At 40.4% G+C, this 18,065-nt stretch overlaps 1 protein-coding gene across 9 annotated transcripts in view; it reads left to right on the top strand.

Moving 5' to 3' along the window:
* Positions 1-698: 698 nt before the first annotated feature.
* Positions 699-18,065, top strand: part of NUP58 (nucleoporin 58) — a 48,635-nt gene continuing 31,268 nt past the window's right edge. For 6 of the 9 annotated variants that reach the window (XM_014458635.2, XM_014458633.2, XM_023756698.1 and 3 more), the window contains exons 1-5: positions 699-1,028; positions 7,079-7,221; positions 11,357-11,506; positions 12,135-12,272; positions 14,739-14,849. In XM_014458635.2, the coding sequence (XP_014314121.1) occupies positions 922-1,028; positions 7,079-7,221; positions 11,357-11,506; positions 12,135-12,272; positions 14,739-14,849 (649 nt within the window). In that variant the 5' untranslated portion in view covers positions 699-921. Of the gene's footprint in view, positions 1,029-1,333; positions 1,354-7,078; positions 7,222-11,356; positions 11,507-12,134; positions 12,273-14,738; positions 14,850-18,065 lie in introns of those variants that run through there. The other 3 variants (XM_023756699.1, XM_014458634.2, XM_023756700.1) reach the window with 3 other exon arrangements.

The following is an 18,065-nucleotide window of genomic DNA, read 5'->3' as shown; positions in this document are numbered from 1 at the left end:
TTTTGCAGTTCCTCTAGTGATAGCAGTGGCATCGGAGCGGAGCGCCGCAAAGCCGGGAGGGAGGCAGCGGTCCGGGAGGGAACCCGCGCTCCGCCCCCAGGTCCCGCACTGTCAGCGGGCAGGAAACGCTGACACTATTTACAGACTTTACATCCTCTGCCATTCGGAGGGCCTGTCCAGTTCTGTTTGCTCAGCACCACGAACAGGGCCAGCCACCACACCTGCGAAAGGACGCTCTCCTGGATTTTCTTGGTGGCCCCGCATGCCTTGGAGCCCAAAGGTGGTGCTCACGTCCTTGAACCGATGAGTGAATTGTTATTGATTGATTGCCAAACTGTTAGGAAGCACCCACCTCCTCGTTTTTCAAAGGGTGGCAGGCCACGGAAGATTAAAATCACCTTTCCTGTAAAGGGGGGGGCGGGGCGAGGATAGAAATGACCAACAGGGCCCTCCCAACTCTGGGATTCTGCGCATCCTTTTAGGAAGTAGGCAAGGACATAAGCATTAATGGAGACACAACAGCGCTGGAATACAGATAACGTCAGCGCGGTTGCCGAAATAGAACTAAAAGAGAAATAGTGTGGTTTTGTTTGAACTCGGGGAGTCTACCTCCAGAGAGTAGGCGGGGCCCCAACTCCAGTCCCAGGGTGCTTTGCGCGGCACGCCGGCCCCACTCCATCCCAGAGTTCCCTGCGCGGCGGGCTCGCTTCCGGCGGGCTGTGTGCGCGCCGCGGGCGCTGGAGCGTTCTGCGTGGTTGTGCCGCCCGCCTCGGCCTGGTTTTCGCCGCCGCCGGAGTTTGAGGTTCCTGCCAGGTCCTGGCTGCGGCGGGAAGCAATGCTTCCCGGCCCGCTTCGGCTTTGATGCGAGAGGAGCATCCTAGACTCCTTTCCGCGTTCTGAAGGCGCTGAGCCGGGGCAGCCATGTCCACGGGGTTCTCCTTCGGGACCGGCACGCTAGGTTCCACCACCGTAGCCGCCGGCGGGACTGGCACAGGCGGCGGTTTCTCCTTCGGAACCGGGGCGTCTAGGTAACCGCATTTCCTCGCCTTCCCGGCCAGGTCCTCCCAGCGAGGCTCCCGTAGGGTAATCCCGCCCATCTGTATTCCCGCCGGCTTCTCTCTCGCTCGGCCTGGAGAAAAACCATTGCCCCGCGCCAGCTTCGTGGGCTTCCCACTCGCCGCCGCGCCCGGGCACTGCGTGCGGCCTGGCGGAGAGGAGGGGGATGGAGGGGGGATGGTTTCTGTGTCGTGAGGCCCCAGAATCTACGATGGTTCGGACATTGTTCCTACTGGCGAGGTCTGGCTGGATGCAAGGCCCTAGCAGTTTGTCCGTCTTCGGCACAGGATGAATGTGGTACGAATGAATGAAATACAGCTTATTGTGGGGCTTTAGAAAAAGAAAAATTTAAGGACCAAAGTTTCTCCCTGATAATGAATTTAGTTCAGGATATTACAGAGCTTTGATGAGTTCGTGGTTAACGAGTTTTCAAGTCTTTGTGCCTCTTGGGACCCTAGCTGTCCTGTTGTTTTTGTGTTACTTATAGCATAACTTTGAACAGGATGCAAAAGTGAGAATGTTGTGTTTTAATGACTCACATTGTCTTAATTAAATTGCAAAATGTAGGTAATATATTGATCCATTTCTGTGCAACCTGCTGCACCGGTGACAAAAATTTTACTAGCAGAAACCCCCAAAGAGGCAATTAAAATAGTTAAAAATCATTTTATTAATGACAGGTTTAATCTTTAGAACTCAATCTTTTGAAGATAAAGATGGAGTTTATTAAATCAAGACGTGTGCATAGAAGCTTAAAGAATATTGTTGTAGATTAAAAAGGCAAAAATACCTTCAGCATTGTAGTCAAAAAGGGAGGAGGACCACAGGCTACACATCAAGTCAGAAATCTGGGAGTTTTCCTTAATGCCTCCTTTTCTCTCACTCTATACACTTTATCAGCAAGACTTGGTAATTTTAATTATCTAATATTCGCTTCATTTTCAGTGCTGCAAGCTGTTGTCATTCCTTGAACAAATATTTATTGGACACACTCCTGTGTAGTAGGCTCTGTTTTAGGTGGCAAATAAGAGTCCTGCTCTCCTGAAGCTTACATTCTTATGAAAATACTTAAGATTCCCACCTGGTTTTCAACCAGTCACCTTTCCCTTGTTAAATGAGAACTGCACCCATCATTTCCTACTTAGTAGTTCAATTAAATCTCAAAAATCTACTTTTATGTCAATCTTTTTACTACATTGTAGCCAGGTTGATATTTTTTAAAAATTCACATTGCCTCCCTTCAATGATTTTTCACTATCATTGGAATGAAGTAAAAATAAACCTTGCTATGGTCCTCAAATAATCTGGAACTTCTTCAACAGGCTTATCCTGGGCCCATCTTTTCCTCATTTTAGTTTGCTCCAATTCAGTGGTCCAGACCCATTAAATTGCATTTATATTATCACCCAGTTCAGGAACACAAGTAACTGAAAGTTTCAAGAAAGATACCCTTACTTCATATGATGCACTGGTATTTTCTATTCTGTTGCATTTCATTAAAAAAATGCTTATTATCTACTAAATTGATTTCATACCCTCTATCTAATGGGTCCTGATCTTAGTTCCAAAAACCCTGCTCTAGCAACTTGGGCCTTTTCTCAGTTTCTTGGCCAAACCCCTTCCCGCTTTAGGGTAGTTCATCTGTTTTGAATTCCCTTACTACCTCATACCCCATGTGCCAAGCTAATGCCTACTTTTGGGATTAAAAAGGTTGCTTCCCCCGAGGCTTTTTCTGACCTATAGGAAGTGTATATCCTCATAGTACCCTGTACCATAGCACTTACCACAGTTGTAACAGTTCATTATGTATTTTTGTTGACTTATTTATTGTCTGATCCAAGCAACAGAATGGATGCTCCATGAGGGTGGAGACCTTTTCATACTGTTTTTCCAGTAGACACAGTGAAGCTCAATATATATTTGTTGAAGGAATGATTGATTGACTACTCTTTCTCTTACTGGAAATTTCTAGAGCGCAGGGCCTTATTTACCATTTCATCCTTAGTCCTCAGTCCCTATAACAGTGCCTGGGATATAATAAGGACTTTAATAAATACTGTTGAATGATCAAGTAAGTGAATTATCTGTTGGCAATAAATTACATTTACACAGGTTTTAGAAAGGCTTGGATAAATTAACAAATGGAGAGACTGACTAACATCTCTCCATTGGAATTCTAATTTGGAGGCCTGACTGCTCCTGCTGCCATTTGGTGATTTGGTATCACTCTGGGAAAGTTCCTCTCCAAGCCTCAGTTCCCACATTTGGAAAAGGAATATAATAATTACCTCAGAGAGTTGTTGAATGAGATAAAGCATGTAGAAAATGTAGCATATTGCATTTGCTAAGTGCTCAGTAAATGTTAGCTATTATGTTATTAAGTGCACATTAAGGCAAGCTGGGGAAGTTAAAATCACATTACTGATCTGCTGGAGTCAACTTGGCTCACATCCTGTTGAGTCAGTGGCTGATAATACTGGGTGGGGGTCAGGTCTGGGGTAGCTTTTTGTTTTTCTTCAAGTAAATTTCTCTGCCACAGAGACATTTCTGTTTTGCTTCTCTGATAAAGTAATACCATTTCACTTTGATGTAGTTCTTTGGTAATGTTTTCAGCTTTAATTATGAAGCACTTCATTGTGTCTTCAATCAAGAAATTTTGAATATTTTAATTATCTACAATACATATTTTCACTGTACATCTTTTGCATATTTATGAGATAACAGTGAAAAAAAAGGATCAATGGCCCTAGGTGTTTTGGCTCAGTGGAGAGAGTGTTGACCTGGGGACTGAAGGGTCCCAGGTTCAATTCCAGTCAAGGGTACGTGCTGGGTAGTGAGCTCAAGCCCCAGTGGGGGGCATGAGGCAGCTGATCGGTGGTTCTGTCATTATTGATGTTTCCATCTCTCCTTTTCTCTCTCTCTCTCTCTCTGAAATCAATAAAAATATATTTTAAAAAATATCACTGATTTGTGAGGAAGGGGAGCATAATAATTTTTTAAATTTGATATCATTAGAATATGCCAATAATGTTTCTTTTAAACTCAGTTTAAGTGTTTAAAGATCTGTGCTTTGTTAGTGAGGCCTTGCAGCCCTGCCCTGACAACCCACCCCTCACCCCCACCCCAGCCTGCTATCATTTTTAAGATCAGTGGTAAACTAAGACACAATTAGTGTATGTCCTCTTGTTTTTCCTATTCAGAGTTGAGGACTCATTTCAGGTTCTACCTCTTTGGTTAAGCTCCTCCCTCTCTATAGCCCTCACAGTGCTTTGCTGGCATTATATAATGTGTTTAGTAGAATTTATACTTGTTCCTAATGATAGCAATAGCAACAACGTGCATTGAGTGAAGTTAATTCGTCCTGCTTGTTCTCTTAATTTTACAAAAAATCCTAAGGGTACTGTTATTCCCACTTTGCAGATAAAATAGAGGCTCAAAAAGATTAAGTAGTATCACCTACATATCAGCGCAATGGGGAACTGGTACTGGATCCCAGCCATAACACTACTGCCTTCCCCTTAAATTGAAACTTCCCAGGCTTACAAGCTTTTTAAAACTGACATTGAGTCCTCATGATAATTAATGTCTGTCTGGAAGGGCCTGGAGAGAAGTAATAAAGATTCCATATGTAGGATGAGTGGGATTTCATAATTGTTACAATCTCTGTTAACTCTCCTGCATAATTTTTGAAATACTATTGAGTGATCAAGTTTTTGGGTTTTCTTTCTTTTTTTTCGCCTACTTTCATAATTTGTTCTCCTACCTATAAATAGCAAATTGGAGCCTCTGAGGCTTGATGAGAACAGTTGAAAAGCTGTGAACTTTGTTCACATCACTTGTTATTGGCTGCTCTTTCTGAAGAGAATTTCTGCTGATGAACATAATTGAAAATATATATATATTTCATTGATTTCAGACAGGAAGGGAGAGAGGGAGAGGGAGAAACATCAATAATGAGAGAATCATTGATAGGCTGCCTCCTTCATGCCTGGTGCTGAGGATCTAGCAACCTGGGCATGTGCCCTTGACTGAAATTGAAACTGGGACCATTCAGTCCGCAGGCTGACACTATCCACTGAGCCAAACCAGCTAGGGCCACAATCTTGATTGGGGTAATTTTGCTTTGCATTTTGCTCTTTTTTTAAAAAATATATTTTTATTGATTCAGAGAGGAAGGGAGAGGGAGAGAGAGATGGAAACATCAATGATGAGAGAGAATCATTGATCAGCTGTCTCCTGCATGCCTCACACTGGGGATCCAGCCTGCAACCCAGGTATGTGTCCTTGACCAGAATCGAACCTGGGACTCTTAAGTCGGCAGGCTGAAGCTCTATCCACTGAGCCAAACCGGCTAGGGCAGTGGTCGGCAAACTGTGGCTTGCACACCACATGTGGCTCTTTGACCCCTTGAGTGTGGCTCTTCCACAAAATACCGATTTCTGCGCATGGGCCATGAAGTTTCAATCGCACTGTACGTGTGCGCCCACACGTGGTATTTTGTGGAAGAGCCACACTCAAGGGGCCAAAGAGCTGCATGTGGCTGGCGAGCTGCAGTTTGCTGACCACTGGGCTAGGGCATTGTGGCCATTTTTAAATAGCTTACTTTCAAACAAAAACTGGTGAAAGCAGAATAAGAATGTGTGGTTCTGTTTGCGATTACTTGGAATCTTAATTGCTCTAGATCAGTGATGGCGAACCTATGACATGCATGTCAGAGGTGACACGCAAACTCATTTTTTTGGTTGATTTTTCTTTGTTAAATGGCATTTAAATATATAAAATAAATATCAAAAATATAAATCTTTGTTTTATTATGGTTGCAAATATCAAAAAATTTCTATATGTGACACGGCACCAGAGTTAAGTTAGGGTTTTTCAAAATGCTGATATGCCGAGCTCAAAAGGTTCACCATCACTGCTCTAGGTTATGCTTTTCTTGAAGATTGGTACTGTATTTTTTTAAAGATTAATTTTATGTGTGGATTTATTTTTAAAGATAACTGAAAAATATTTAAATTTGGTTAAACTTATTAGTTCCTTTTGTATCCTATGGAGATGCGTTAGATATCTATAATAATAAAAGCATAATATGCAAATCAACTGAAGAGCAGAGCGACTGTCCAGGCGACCTTCCGAACGACCACGCTATGACATGCACTGGCGCCGGGCCCGCCAATTAGGGTGTGATGTGATTGGTTGGGGGGCCCCACCATTGCCCCATGATCATCCTGCAGAGGGAGGCCCAGGCCACCGGCCAGTGATGCTGTGGCAGGTATGCGGGGCTGGCCAGCGATGGCCCCACAGAGCGAGGCCCAGGCCAGCAGTGGCAGCTGCGGGGCGGGGCCAGCTGCTGGCAGCCGGGGGAAGGAAAGCCCCGATAGGCCCTGATTGCTGGTCAGGCCTAGGGACTCTACCTGAGGGGTCCCTGATTGCAAGAGGCACAGGCCGGGCTGAGGGACCCCCCCCCCCCCACCCCCTGTGCACTAATTTTGTGCATTGGGCCTATATATTAAAAGCCTAATACGCTAAATATCTGGTCATCTGTTCAACCAATCAAACCGTAATATGCTAATGATATGCTAAGGCTGCTCAACTGCTCGCTATGATGTGCACTGACCACCAGGGGGCAGACGTTCCGACTGGTAGATTAGCTTGCTGCTGGGGTCTGGCCAATCGGGACTGAGTGAGATGGGCCAGACGTGCCCTGGAGCCCTCCTGTGGTTCCTCCCCAGCTGGCCAACCTTCCATGTCCCTCCCCGGCCCTGATTGGGCACCAGTGGGGTTCCTTGGCCTGGCCTGTGCCCTCTTGCAATCTGGGACCCCTCGGGGGATGTCGGAGAGCCAGTTTTGGCCCGATCCTGCAGGCCAGGCCGAGGGACCCCACTGTTGCACGAATTTGTGCACCAGACCTCTAGTGTTAAATGAAAGAAATTAACCTTAAAGAGTTAATTTCATTTCTCTTAAGTCAATATCGGCTCTACTGGACCTTATTTTGTGTTTTGCTTTTTTTTTAATAAACAAGTAACCCTTCTGTGGGCCTCAATTTTGGAACTCTTGGAAGCACCTCGACTCCAGCAACTACCTCTGCTCCTTCAGGTGGTTTTGGAACTGGGCTCTTTGGATCTAAGCCTGCCACTGGATTCACTCTAGGAGGAACAAATACAGGTAAGGATTGTCACATTTTCAGAGAGTAGATTTGGGATTTTATCCTTTTTCAAGTCTGTACTGAATCTCCTTCCTTTATAAGTATTACTATTGATGGTAGACTTAAAAAATGGTAAATACTAAGATGAAAGAAAATATAGGGATGTGGAATTAAGGGCCAATGACAGGCCCAGTCATTAGCTATGATCTACTTTTGCATAAGGGAGAAAAACACACATACATTTAAAGAATTAAAGAAGTTATATCTCTTTAAATATGGCAAATAAAAGTAATTTAAATTTTTATATTAGATTATATAATGCAGCAGTTCTCAACCTGTGGGTTGCGACCCCTTTGGCGGTCGAATGACCCTTTCATAGGGGTCACCTAAGACCATCCTGCATATCAGATATTTACATTACGATTCATAACAGTAGCAACATTACAGTTATGAAGTAGCAACGAAAATAATTTTATGGTTGGGTTACAACATGAGGAACTGTATTTAAAGGGCCAGAAGGTTGAGAACCACTGATATAATGCAATGTTTTACCTTAATGAAAATTAAGACAAGTTTACCAATTTGGCCATTAATTAATTACCATATATAGGGCAGTTAGCATCCTATTTTGCTATAACATTATAGTTTACATTCTTTAAAAAAAATTTTTTTAAATCCTCACCTGAGGTTATACTTACTGATCTTTTTTTAGAGAGCGAGAGGGAGAGAGAACCATTGATGTGAGAGAGAGCATAGATTGGCTGCCTTCCATACCTCTCCAAACTGGGATTGAACCTGTAACCCAGGTATGTGCCCTGACCAAGAATTGGACCTGTAACCTTTAGGTATACGGGAGGACCCTCCAACCGAGTGATACCAGCCAGGGCTATAATTTACATTTTTAAGAAATATTTTAAATTGTTGTATTAAATAATTTAATAGTTTAAGTGGTAAAAGGGCAAGAGGGTAAGATTTCTGGTGGACATTACAATAATAAGTGTGTTCAGTACTACAGTTGTTTTGTTATTAAAAGCTAAAAATATGTTTCACTGAAGTTGCTTCCTTATTTATCCTTTATTCTCTATCCTCAGAGCCTCTTGGTCTCTGTTACCACCTTTTGCATAGGCCTTCCAGCATTAATTGCAACACTTTCACAGCCAGACATAAAAATTGAAATAACTGCAGGAGTAAATATGAGACCAGCCATTGCGCTTTAGCTCTGTTTGCCAAGGTGTTTTTGTTTTTGTTTCTTAGTAGCTTTTTTTTATTCCTTGCTTAATTTTGTTATAAGCAATATTTTTTTCATTTTAAAAATCTTATTTGCTAATTAATCAAATTATTTACAGCTTGTAACATGAAAATCAGTGCTATAGGAAGAGTGTTTATATTAGTTAATGGTTATGGGGGGAAAGAAGAAATTTGTGATATGTTTGGGTCTTTGAGTCGGTGCCCCCCCCCCCCTGAAGGCAATTCCAAGTCTTTGCCCTTGTGAAAAACCAAAAGAATGCCATCTTCCACTGATGATTACTTTTGTAGTTCTCTTTTTGTCTCCAGAAATAGCATCAGTATTTGAGTATTTTAAAAATCCTTTTTTAATTAAAATATTTTTAATTCAGATTTGGTTTTTCTTTAAAATTTATTTCACAATACATTTTTCAGTCTTTTGAGTCCTTTTAGTGGAAAAAACAAAGTATAAGGCCAGAGTCTTGGAATTAAGCCCTGGTTGTGCCTCTCATTAGTTGTGAGGACATTTTTGGTCACTGAAATATCTGGCAGCTTTTAGTTATTTATAAAATTAGGGCATTGGACTATAACAAGTTTTTGGATTCCCTTCCAGCTGAAAAAAAAAATCGTAGTTTTCTATAGTGATCTGCTGAAGGAAATGTGAATAACTAGGATTATATCCTGCCTTGAATTTGGATGGCAATAAATAATGTGTGAAAGGCAATGGAAAAGTGAAAGGATATCGAGGAACCTCAATTAAAAATTGAAATAAATTCAAGATTAATGTACTTTCTTCACTTGGCTGCTACTTACCTATTGTCAACAGAACTACATGTTTACCATAAAAATTTTGGAGAATTGGCTACAAGGGCAAGCAATAGGGTCCTCTTATTTTCTGAGATTGTGGAACTCATACATGATTTCAAAGCACTGTACTCTGGCAGGAACTTCCAGTTGTGGTAAAGTCAATCCAGAAGGATAATTTTTGGCTTTTTTTCCTCTTAGTGCTTTTAGGAAAAGCCAAAATGTAGGCCATTTATACTTTTTTTCATTTAAATTTTTGAGCAGCTACTACTTCCTAACTCTGGCATTATGCATAATGCCTTGAACATTTAGCATTAGCTGTGGATGTCAGGAACTGCTGAGTGCGTGAGCAAGACACTCGGTCTGTTGTGAGGTGAAGGGAATAGGCAAGTATAAAACTATGTTCTTAGGTATTCTGATAAATGCTCCAGCAGATGTATGAAAGGCATTAAGGAAAGCAGAGGAAGGAGGGAGTAGGAGTTCATTTTAGGGCAGGGGTCCTCAAACTTTTTAAACAGGGGGCCAGTTCACTGTCCCTCAGACTGTTGGAGGGCCGGCCTATAGTTTTAAAAAAAACTATGAACAAATTCCTATGCACACTGCACATACCTTATTTTGAAGTAAAAAAACAAAACGGGAACAAATACAATATTTGTATTTGCATGTGGCCCGCAGGCCATAGTTTGAGGACCTCTGTTTTAGGGACAGGAAACATTCTAGATGGAGGAGTGAAAAGTGCAAAGGCCTTATATAAAGATCCAGGGAAATAGGAAAAATACTTTGTTCTCGGGGGTTTAGGTTTCAGCGGTAGAAATGGTAAGGAGAGATTTGAGGAGCAAGAGGACCAGTTAGGAAAGGTGATTGATTATTTGCCACACTTAGGACTCTATTTTAGAGACAATGGAAAGCTAATAGGAACCTTATGTCAGGGGGAATGACGAGGGTATTTTGTTATTCTCTCCTCACTCCCTCCATCCCTCTTTAAAAAAAAAAAAAAAGAATAACAGGTAATTCCAAGAATAGGTTATAGGCTAGAGGAGGCTGATAACAGATAAATTAAGAGGTTATTGTACTACTTATTGAGAGAGAGGTGGCTTGAATTAAAGTTTTAGAGTATGCTTGTATTGCTGGGATATCTCTGAAGTAGAATTGACAGGATTTGTGGCTAATAGAATGCAGGGAGCGAAGGGATGTCAGAAGTGATTGATTTCTGCCTTGAGTAACTGAATTAACCATAGAGGGTTTAGGAAAGTTTTTTTTAATAGGGAGAAATATAGGGGTCCAAAGGACATCAGGGTAGAGCTAACCAATGCACGCTCAGATAAGTGTAGATTTAGATCATGTACCTATAGTTGAAATTCTGAAAGTGGGTGAGATCTTTTAGGAAGTAAGGGAGCAGAAAGTAAACCATAGGGCAGTGATGGCGAACCTATGACACGTGTGTCAGAGGTGACACGCGAACTCATTTTTTTGGTTGATTTTTCTTTGTTAAATGGCATTTAAATATATAAAACAAATATCAAAAATATAAGTCTTTGTTTTACTATGGTTGCAGATATCAAAAAATTTCTATATGTGACACGGCACCAGAGTAAAGTTAGGGTTTTTCAAAATGCTGACACGCCGAGCTCAAAAGGTTCACCATCACTGCCATAGGGAGTATCAGTTAAGAAGTGAACAGGTGAAAAGGAGATCTACAAAAGGGGGGTAGGAAGAATTCTGGGTGCTTTCAAACACAGGAACCAGAAGAAAGAGGATCTTAAGCAGTAGAGAATTGTCATGTATATAGTTTTGGAGAGGATGGGCCATTTTTCTGCTAGTTATTAAGGAAAGAAAGGTTAAATGCTGTTTTAGGTCAATCTAGGGGTACAACTAAATTGAATTTCAGTATTATCACATTGATTCAATTTTCTTTTGCTTTTCTTAACTCACAGGACCATCTTTTCACTCACTATTCACCATGATTTGGTGTCAAATTTTATATTTTTCTCTTATACATACAGAAGTACATTCTTGTTCTATCTATAAAAAATAGGATCACTAACTTGTAGGGATCCTGATTGACTGTGTATGGTATAATATATATATATACAATTATAGTAAAATAAGGATTTTTTTTTTTAACAGGAACTCCAGCCACTACATCTGCATCTACAACAGGTTTCAGTTTAGGATTCAGTAAACCTGCAGCATCTGCCACACCATTTGCTTTGCCTATTACTTCTACCTCAGCTAGTGGTCTTACCCTTTCATCTGCTCTGACATCAACTCCAGCAGGTGAGGCAGAATGGAAAGTCACATTTTATGTTTAAATTTTAACTTTATTTGGTGAGTGTACATAGGTAGCCACCTTTATTAAATATAACTTCAGATTGGGGAATTTTTTACTTAAATCATTCAGCAACTTTGACCTATTAAATTACTGATTTGTGTAAAAGATCAACATTGGGCGCTAAAGCAGCAGATACTATCTTGGAAGTTGGTCTCTATTTACAGAGAGCAGAGCAGGGAAGAGGATGAGAAAATAAAATGTAAAACCATTAATATATAATTTGTTCTCAGAGAGTATTTTGGTGACAGGGAAGAAAAAAGAGTTTGCATAAACTTGCCTGGCTTAAATTCATTCAAATTTGAAGATGGAGTTGATGGCCTGGCTGAAAACTCTTTATTACTATGTGAAATCAGTTACCTGATACCATTTTTTTATTACCCAAAGTCTTTTTTTTCTGTCACTCATTTTTTCTTTATTCATAAGTATACTAGTATATAATTTTATCTTTATTGAGTAGTTTTTCCAAGAGCCAATTTTATCGTGGACATCAGTTTTTTAAAGAAAGTGTTTTATATTTGTTATGTTCTAGAAACAGTGTTTCCTCTTGAAGGTTTACAGTCTTACTTTTTATAGCATCCACAGGATTTACTCTTAATAATTTGGGTGGAACGACAGCCACAACTACGACTGCATCAACAGGCCTTTCTTTAGGGGGAGCCTTAGCTGGTTTGGGAGGTTCGCTTTTCCAGAGTACAAACACAGCAACATCAGGTAATTGATGGTACTTACTCTCTAGAAGTAGTAAATATTTGTTTTAAAATTTACTTTGTTTTGGCATTTTGAGCAGATTGCTTTGTCTTACTAAATTTATGTTTTATAGTATGAAAACAATTGTAATGTTTTTCAATGCATAATTGGACCTCTTAGCAGTATTTTAGAAATACTTTTTCCCGTTTCTCAATATTGACTGACTAGATAAAGAAATGAAGAGGCACCGTGCTGTTTGAGGAGTCAATAAAGTTTCTAGAGAAACTTATCTTTTTAATAAATAGTAGTTGAATAGTCTAGCATCATTTAGTATCTACAGTCATTGTAAGATATCTTGACTTTTTAAGCCCTGGTTCTAGGAGTGGCTTTCTATTATAGATGTCAGGAAGGATATTCGCATTCTTTGAAGGCAAGAGTGTAAAATACAATATTAAGTAATTTTATTATAGTCAGGCAATACTTAAGTATCAGTTTACCTCCCAAGAGACTATTGAATATTTATATCTCAAGTTGATTTCTCATTTCATGCTTATTTTGAAATTAGCCTTATGTCAAGGTTTCTACAGATGTTTTGAATTTTGGCGATAGCTAATGTCAATATAGGAAAGCCAGTGGGGTTTTGTGGGAGTGAGAAACGCTTCCCTTTTATTTGGAGAGGTTGTATAATTACTTAACAATGTAACATCAAGAATTTCTGTTTAACAATTTACATATTAGGAATAGTTGCTACATGTTGAAATCACAGAATTTCTGAAAATACTTAGATTTATTTATAATGGCTAGTTCAGTAGTTTCACTAATATGTGTCTTACTTTACCTGGTTGTGTGGGAGAGATGAAGGAATGTGACTTGATTTCTGTTAAAGCTATAGTTCTTTTATTTTTTTAAGCTATAGTTCTTTTGCGTCTTCTATTCAAATACTAAATCTAATGGAGTAATTCCAAGTCAGTAGAATGGGGGAAAAGGAGTTGGTGAAGATAAGCTGTAGAAATTTGTAGTGTTCAAATTTCATTGATCTTTCAAATACTTTGTCATTATTGTCTAACTTTGTAGGTATTAAAAATGTCTTCTAATAATCAAATCACTAGATGACTATAACATACATTTCTTTGCATGATAAATATTTAAATACCTCTCCTAAAGATTCCTATCAGAGTAAGACACAAAAATAATAGAGAGGGGAAGTAGGGGGGTGTTTTTGTGTCTTGTTATTGAGTTTTTAGATCTGTCCTGATTTTTCTTAGGCTCTTGACACAATATTCAATGTTTAATTTATGATTATATTAACCTAAAAGTGCTATTGGTGTTTTTTAAAAACTGAATAAGCTATTTATTTAGCTATGTTTTTTCATACACTGCCAGGATTTAAATCCAGTTTTCAGTTACCCCATGCTCTTAACAATACATTCCACTGTTTTCTCTGTTTTTAAAGTAAATAGCATCTTGTCTTAAAAAAAAACCACCCACAATTGTATCAGCTTGGGAATGTATGGATTCACTAGTATATATTGACTTAAAATTGACTATAGTCTAACTCAGGGGTCCTCAAATTATGGCCCGCGGGCCACATGCAAATACAAATATTGTATTTGTTCCCGTTTTGTTTTTTTACTTCAAAATAAGATATGTGCAGTGTGCATAGGAATTTGTTCATAGTTTTTTTTTTTAAACTATAGTCCGGCCCTCCAACAGCCTGAGGGACAGTGAACTGGCCCCCTGTTTAAAAAGTTTGAGGACCCCTGGTCTAACTCTTCTAATTTCTTTTGTAAGGTAGGATTTAAATAAATGAAGTCTACTTTAAAAAAAAGTTTTATGCAAAGAACCTGGGAGTATGATATTTTGAACTGTAAGATTTCCAAGTGTTAGTTCTTTAAGTTTCATTGATAGTAAAACAGTTTGTTTTATATTAAACTAAACTCTTATAAATTCATACTAGATATTTACTTATTTACCCCCAGGTTTATTGAGGTATTGACAAATAAAATTGTAAGATTTTTTAAATGTACATGATTTGATAGATGTAGTTCGTTATAAAATTATTCCTTAATTAACTCCACCTATCAAGTTAATTAATACATTCAATATTAGAATATTTTAAAAGTATATAATTCCAAATCATGATTGTAAAGACAAGATGTATTCACCTGGAAACATACTAAAATTGCTTTTTTAGAGCGGTTTTACAAACATAAAATTGAGTGTCCACATACATTGAATTAACATGTATTCTGACCTTTTTAATAAAAAAAAGTCACATTCAAACTACATATACTGTTGAATCCAAGCAAGACTATCAGTCTTTGTTTAGACTTAGAGCTTGCTCTAGACTTGTTTCTTGCTCTTTTCCTAAATCAAGTATGAAGAGAATATGGAATCCAACTTAAAAGCATTGGAGTGCTTTGGTCAGAAGATGTAATCATTATAAAGACTTCCAGTGAACTTTATAAATGATGTTTAGCTTATTTGTAGGTCTTGGACAGAATGCTTTAAGCTTGGCTTTGGGAACCACAGCAGCTACTTCAACTACAGGCAATGAAGGCCTTGGTGGTATAGATTTTAGTAGTTCATCAGATAAAAAGAGTAAGTAATGTTATTATAATTTTATGTTCTAACAGTCCTGTGAGGGAACTTAAATTCCTATGTCTGGAAGATTGTTAGTTATATGTAATATATTCAGTAGTAAAGTTTTTACTTTTAAGTTCGTTTGCATTGTATTTTTATCAGTTTTGTGTGCTGTGCATTTAAGGTTTTATTTTTCTAGAAAATTGAGATTTGTATGTGCCTATGTCTTATCTAGCTATCTTAATGTATTGATTTATGTTTTTTATTTGGGAGCATGACACATATTGTTTGAAACCTGTTCTTATGTAATAGTATATCACAAATATTTGTCAACGTCAGTAATTTTAAAATATTTTAATGCTGTTTAATATTAATCTTATGAATGGACATATCAATTTAGTCAGCCATCATCTAATTGATAGTGCTTATTTCCAGTTCTTTTACTCTGGAAAGTATCACTGCATTGTGCAACTTTACAGAGAGAATCAGAGTAGTATTGTAATTTAAAGAGTGTCAATTCTGGAGCTAAATTGCCTGGGTTCAAATTATGGCTCAACTATTTTCAAGCTTTGTTGACCTTATTCAAGTTATTTATCCTCTCTGTGCTTTAGTTTTTTTGTTTGTTTTTATCTATAAGTGGGAGAAACTAACAGTACCTACTTATAGGTTTAGTTTGAGGATTACTGTTTGTAAAACCTTAGCAGAGCCAGGCACATAGTAAATACTGTCTAAGCATTTGCTTTTTATTTTAAATTTTGTTCATATTTTTGGTTATTTCTTTAGGGCAAATACCTAGAAATTGAATCACTGGTTTAAAGACAGGGACATTTTGGAGACTCTTGGTATATGTTGTGAAATTGCTTTCCAGGAAGGTTTTACCAATTTATGGACTCACCAGTGAGTTGTAAAATGCTCTTCTTGATATGCTGAATATTCTTTTTAAAAGTTAGCCAAATTCATTTTGAAAAGTTTTTTATTGTTGGTTCTGTGTATGATTTTTTAAAAGTATATTTTTATTGATTTCAGAGAGGAAGGAGCGGGAGAGAGAGAGAGAGAGAGAGGTAGAAACATCAGTGATGAGAGAGAATCATTGATTGGCTGCCTCCCGCATGCCCCCCATTGGGGATCAGGCCCACGTTGGGGATTGGGCCCACAAACCCGGGCATGTGCCCTTGACTGGAATTGAACCTGGGACCCTTCAGTCCAAAGGCTGACGCTCTATACACCAAGCCAAACCAGCTAGGGCCTGTGTATGATTTTTTGTTCTGTTTTACAACATCTTTTCTGCTTCTGATGAAAGCATGTCTTACTAGAGTATATACATATATATTGCATTGAACCTCTCAGAACTAGAATGAGGTAGTGGTTGAAGGTTTATAGTAGTCAGTGCCCATATATCTATATAAGAATTCTTAAAATTGGACATGGTTTTATTATAAAGAGATACTGTTTATTCTAAGGTGAATTACTATCCTAAAAGTTGGAAAATCCTTTTAAACTTAAACAATTTGGGTTTATTTCTTTGAATAAAAATTTACTAAATTCTAAACATAGGGTCCTATTCTTATTTTTATGTCGTATTTCTAGAAACTCTGTCATTAGAAAAATAGCCTTAGGTGTTTTAGCAACTTATTTTTTTACTCAGTTGTAATAGCCTCGTGCCCTTCTATTTTAAGACTACTTGTCTTTTCTTATAATTACTTTTAGGCTCCATATGAAAGAGCAGATTGAAGCAAAGGAGTGAAAAATGAAAGGAGTTAATCGCCTCTCCCTTGGTCTTATTCTGATACATACTGTACTTTAGCTAGAATTGAGCAAAAGGAGCACATCCTATCTAATAAAAGAGAAACATGGTAATTAGCTACCCTTTCCATTGGCTAATCAGGGCGATATGCAAATTAACTGCCAGCCAAGATGGCGGCCGGCAGCCAGGCAGCTGGAAGCAAACATGAGGCTTGCTTGCTTCAGTGATGGAAGACTCCAACGTTCCCCGCCTGCCTTGCCAGCCTCTGAGCTGGCAGTTTGAAACATTGTAACAAATATAGAAGCTAAACAAAACCCCAGAAACAGCTTTCAGCCGGCCGGGATCTCAGAGCTGGAGATGATACAGTGTTTCGATTATAGAACCCAAACAAACCAGATACCTGCTTTCAGCAGCAGAGGCCTTGGCCCAGAATTAAAAAAAAAAGAAAAAAAGGAGTGGTTGGGAGCTTCAGTCACCCACCAGCCTGAAAACAGCCCTCAGCCCCTCACCCAGACTGGCCAGGCACCCCTGTGGGGACCCCCACCCTGAAGGGTGTGTGACCAGCTGCAAACAGCCATCATCCCCTCATCCAGGCTGGCCAGGCACCCCAGTGGGGACCCCCACCCTGATCCAGGACACCCTTCAGGGCAAACCAGCCAGCCCCTACCCATGCACCAGGCCTCTATCCTATATAGTAAAAGGGTAATATGCCTCCCAGCACCGGGATCAGCGGAGCCTCGAGGCCTCCTGGCACCGGGATCAGCGTGACAGGGGGCAGCGCCCAAACCCCCTGATCGCCCTGTGGCTCTGTGTATGACAGGGGGCAGGGCCACAACCTCCCTATCCGCCCTGCTCTGTTCGTGACAGGGGAAGGCGCCCCAACCCCCTGATCAGCCCTGCTCTGTGCCTGATAGGGGGTAGCTCCCAAATCCCCTGATCGCCCTGCGGGGCTCTGTGTGTGACAGGGTGCGGCGCCCCAACACCCCCCTGCCCCCCACGGGCCCTGCTCTGTGTGTGACGGGGTAGAGCCATAACTTCCCCATCGGCCCTGCTCTGGGTGTGAGAGTGGCGGCGCCCCAACACCCCTGATCGGCCCTGCTCTGTGGGTGATAGAGGGTGGTGCCCCAACTACCTGATCCACCCTGCTCTGTGTGTGACGGGGCGGTGCCCCAACTCCCCTATCGGCCCTACTCTGTGCGTGACAGGGGGCGGTGCCCCAACTCCTCTATCGGCCCTGCTCTGTGCGTGACAGGGGGGAGCTCCCCAACCCCCTGATGGGCCCTGCTCTGTGTGTGACAGGGGGGAGCTCCCCAACCCCCCTGATGGGCCCTGCTCTGTGCGTGACGGGGGAGCTCCCCAACCCCTTGATCGACCCTGATCTGTGCGTGACAGGGTACGGAGCCCCAACCCCCTGATGGGCCCCGCTCTGTGCGTGACGGGGTGGCGCCGCAACCTCCCCATCGACCCTGCCTTGAATGTGACAAGGGGCG

This window comes from Myotis lucifugus, unplaced genomic scaffold, assembly GCF_000147115.1.
Source record: "Myotis lucifugus unplaced genomic scaffold, Myoluc2.0 scaffold_98, whole genome shotgun sequence".
NCBI classification, from domain to species: Eukaryota; Metazoa; Chordata; class Mammalia; order Chiroptera; family Vespertilionidae; genus Myotis; species Myotis lucifugus.
This window is presented reverse-complemented; position numbering and strand designations above follow the sequence as displayed.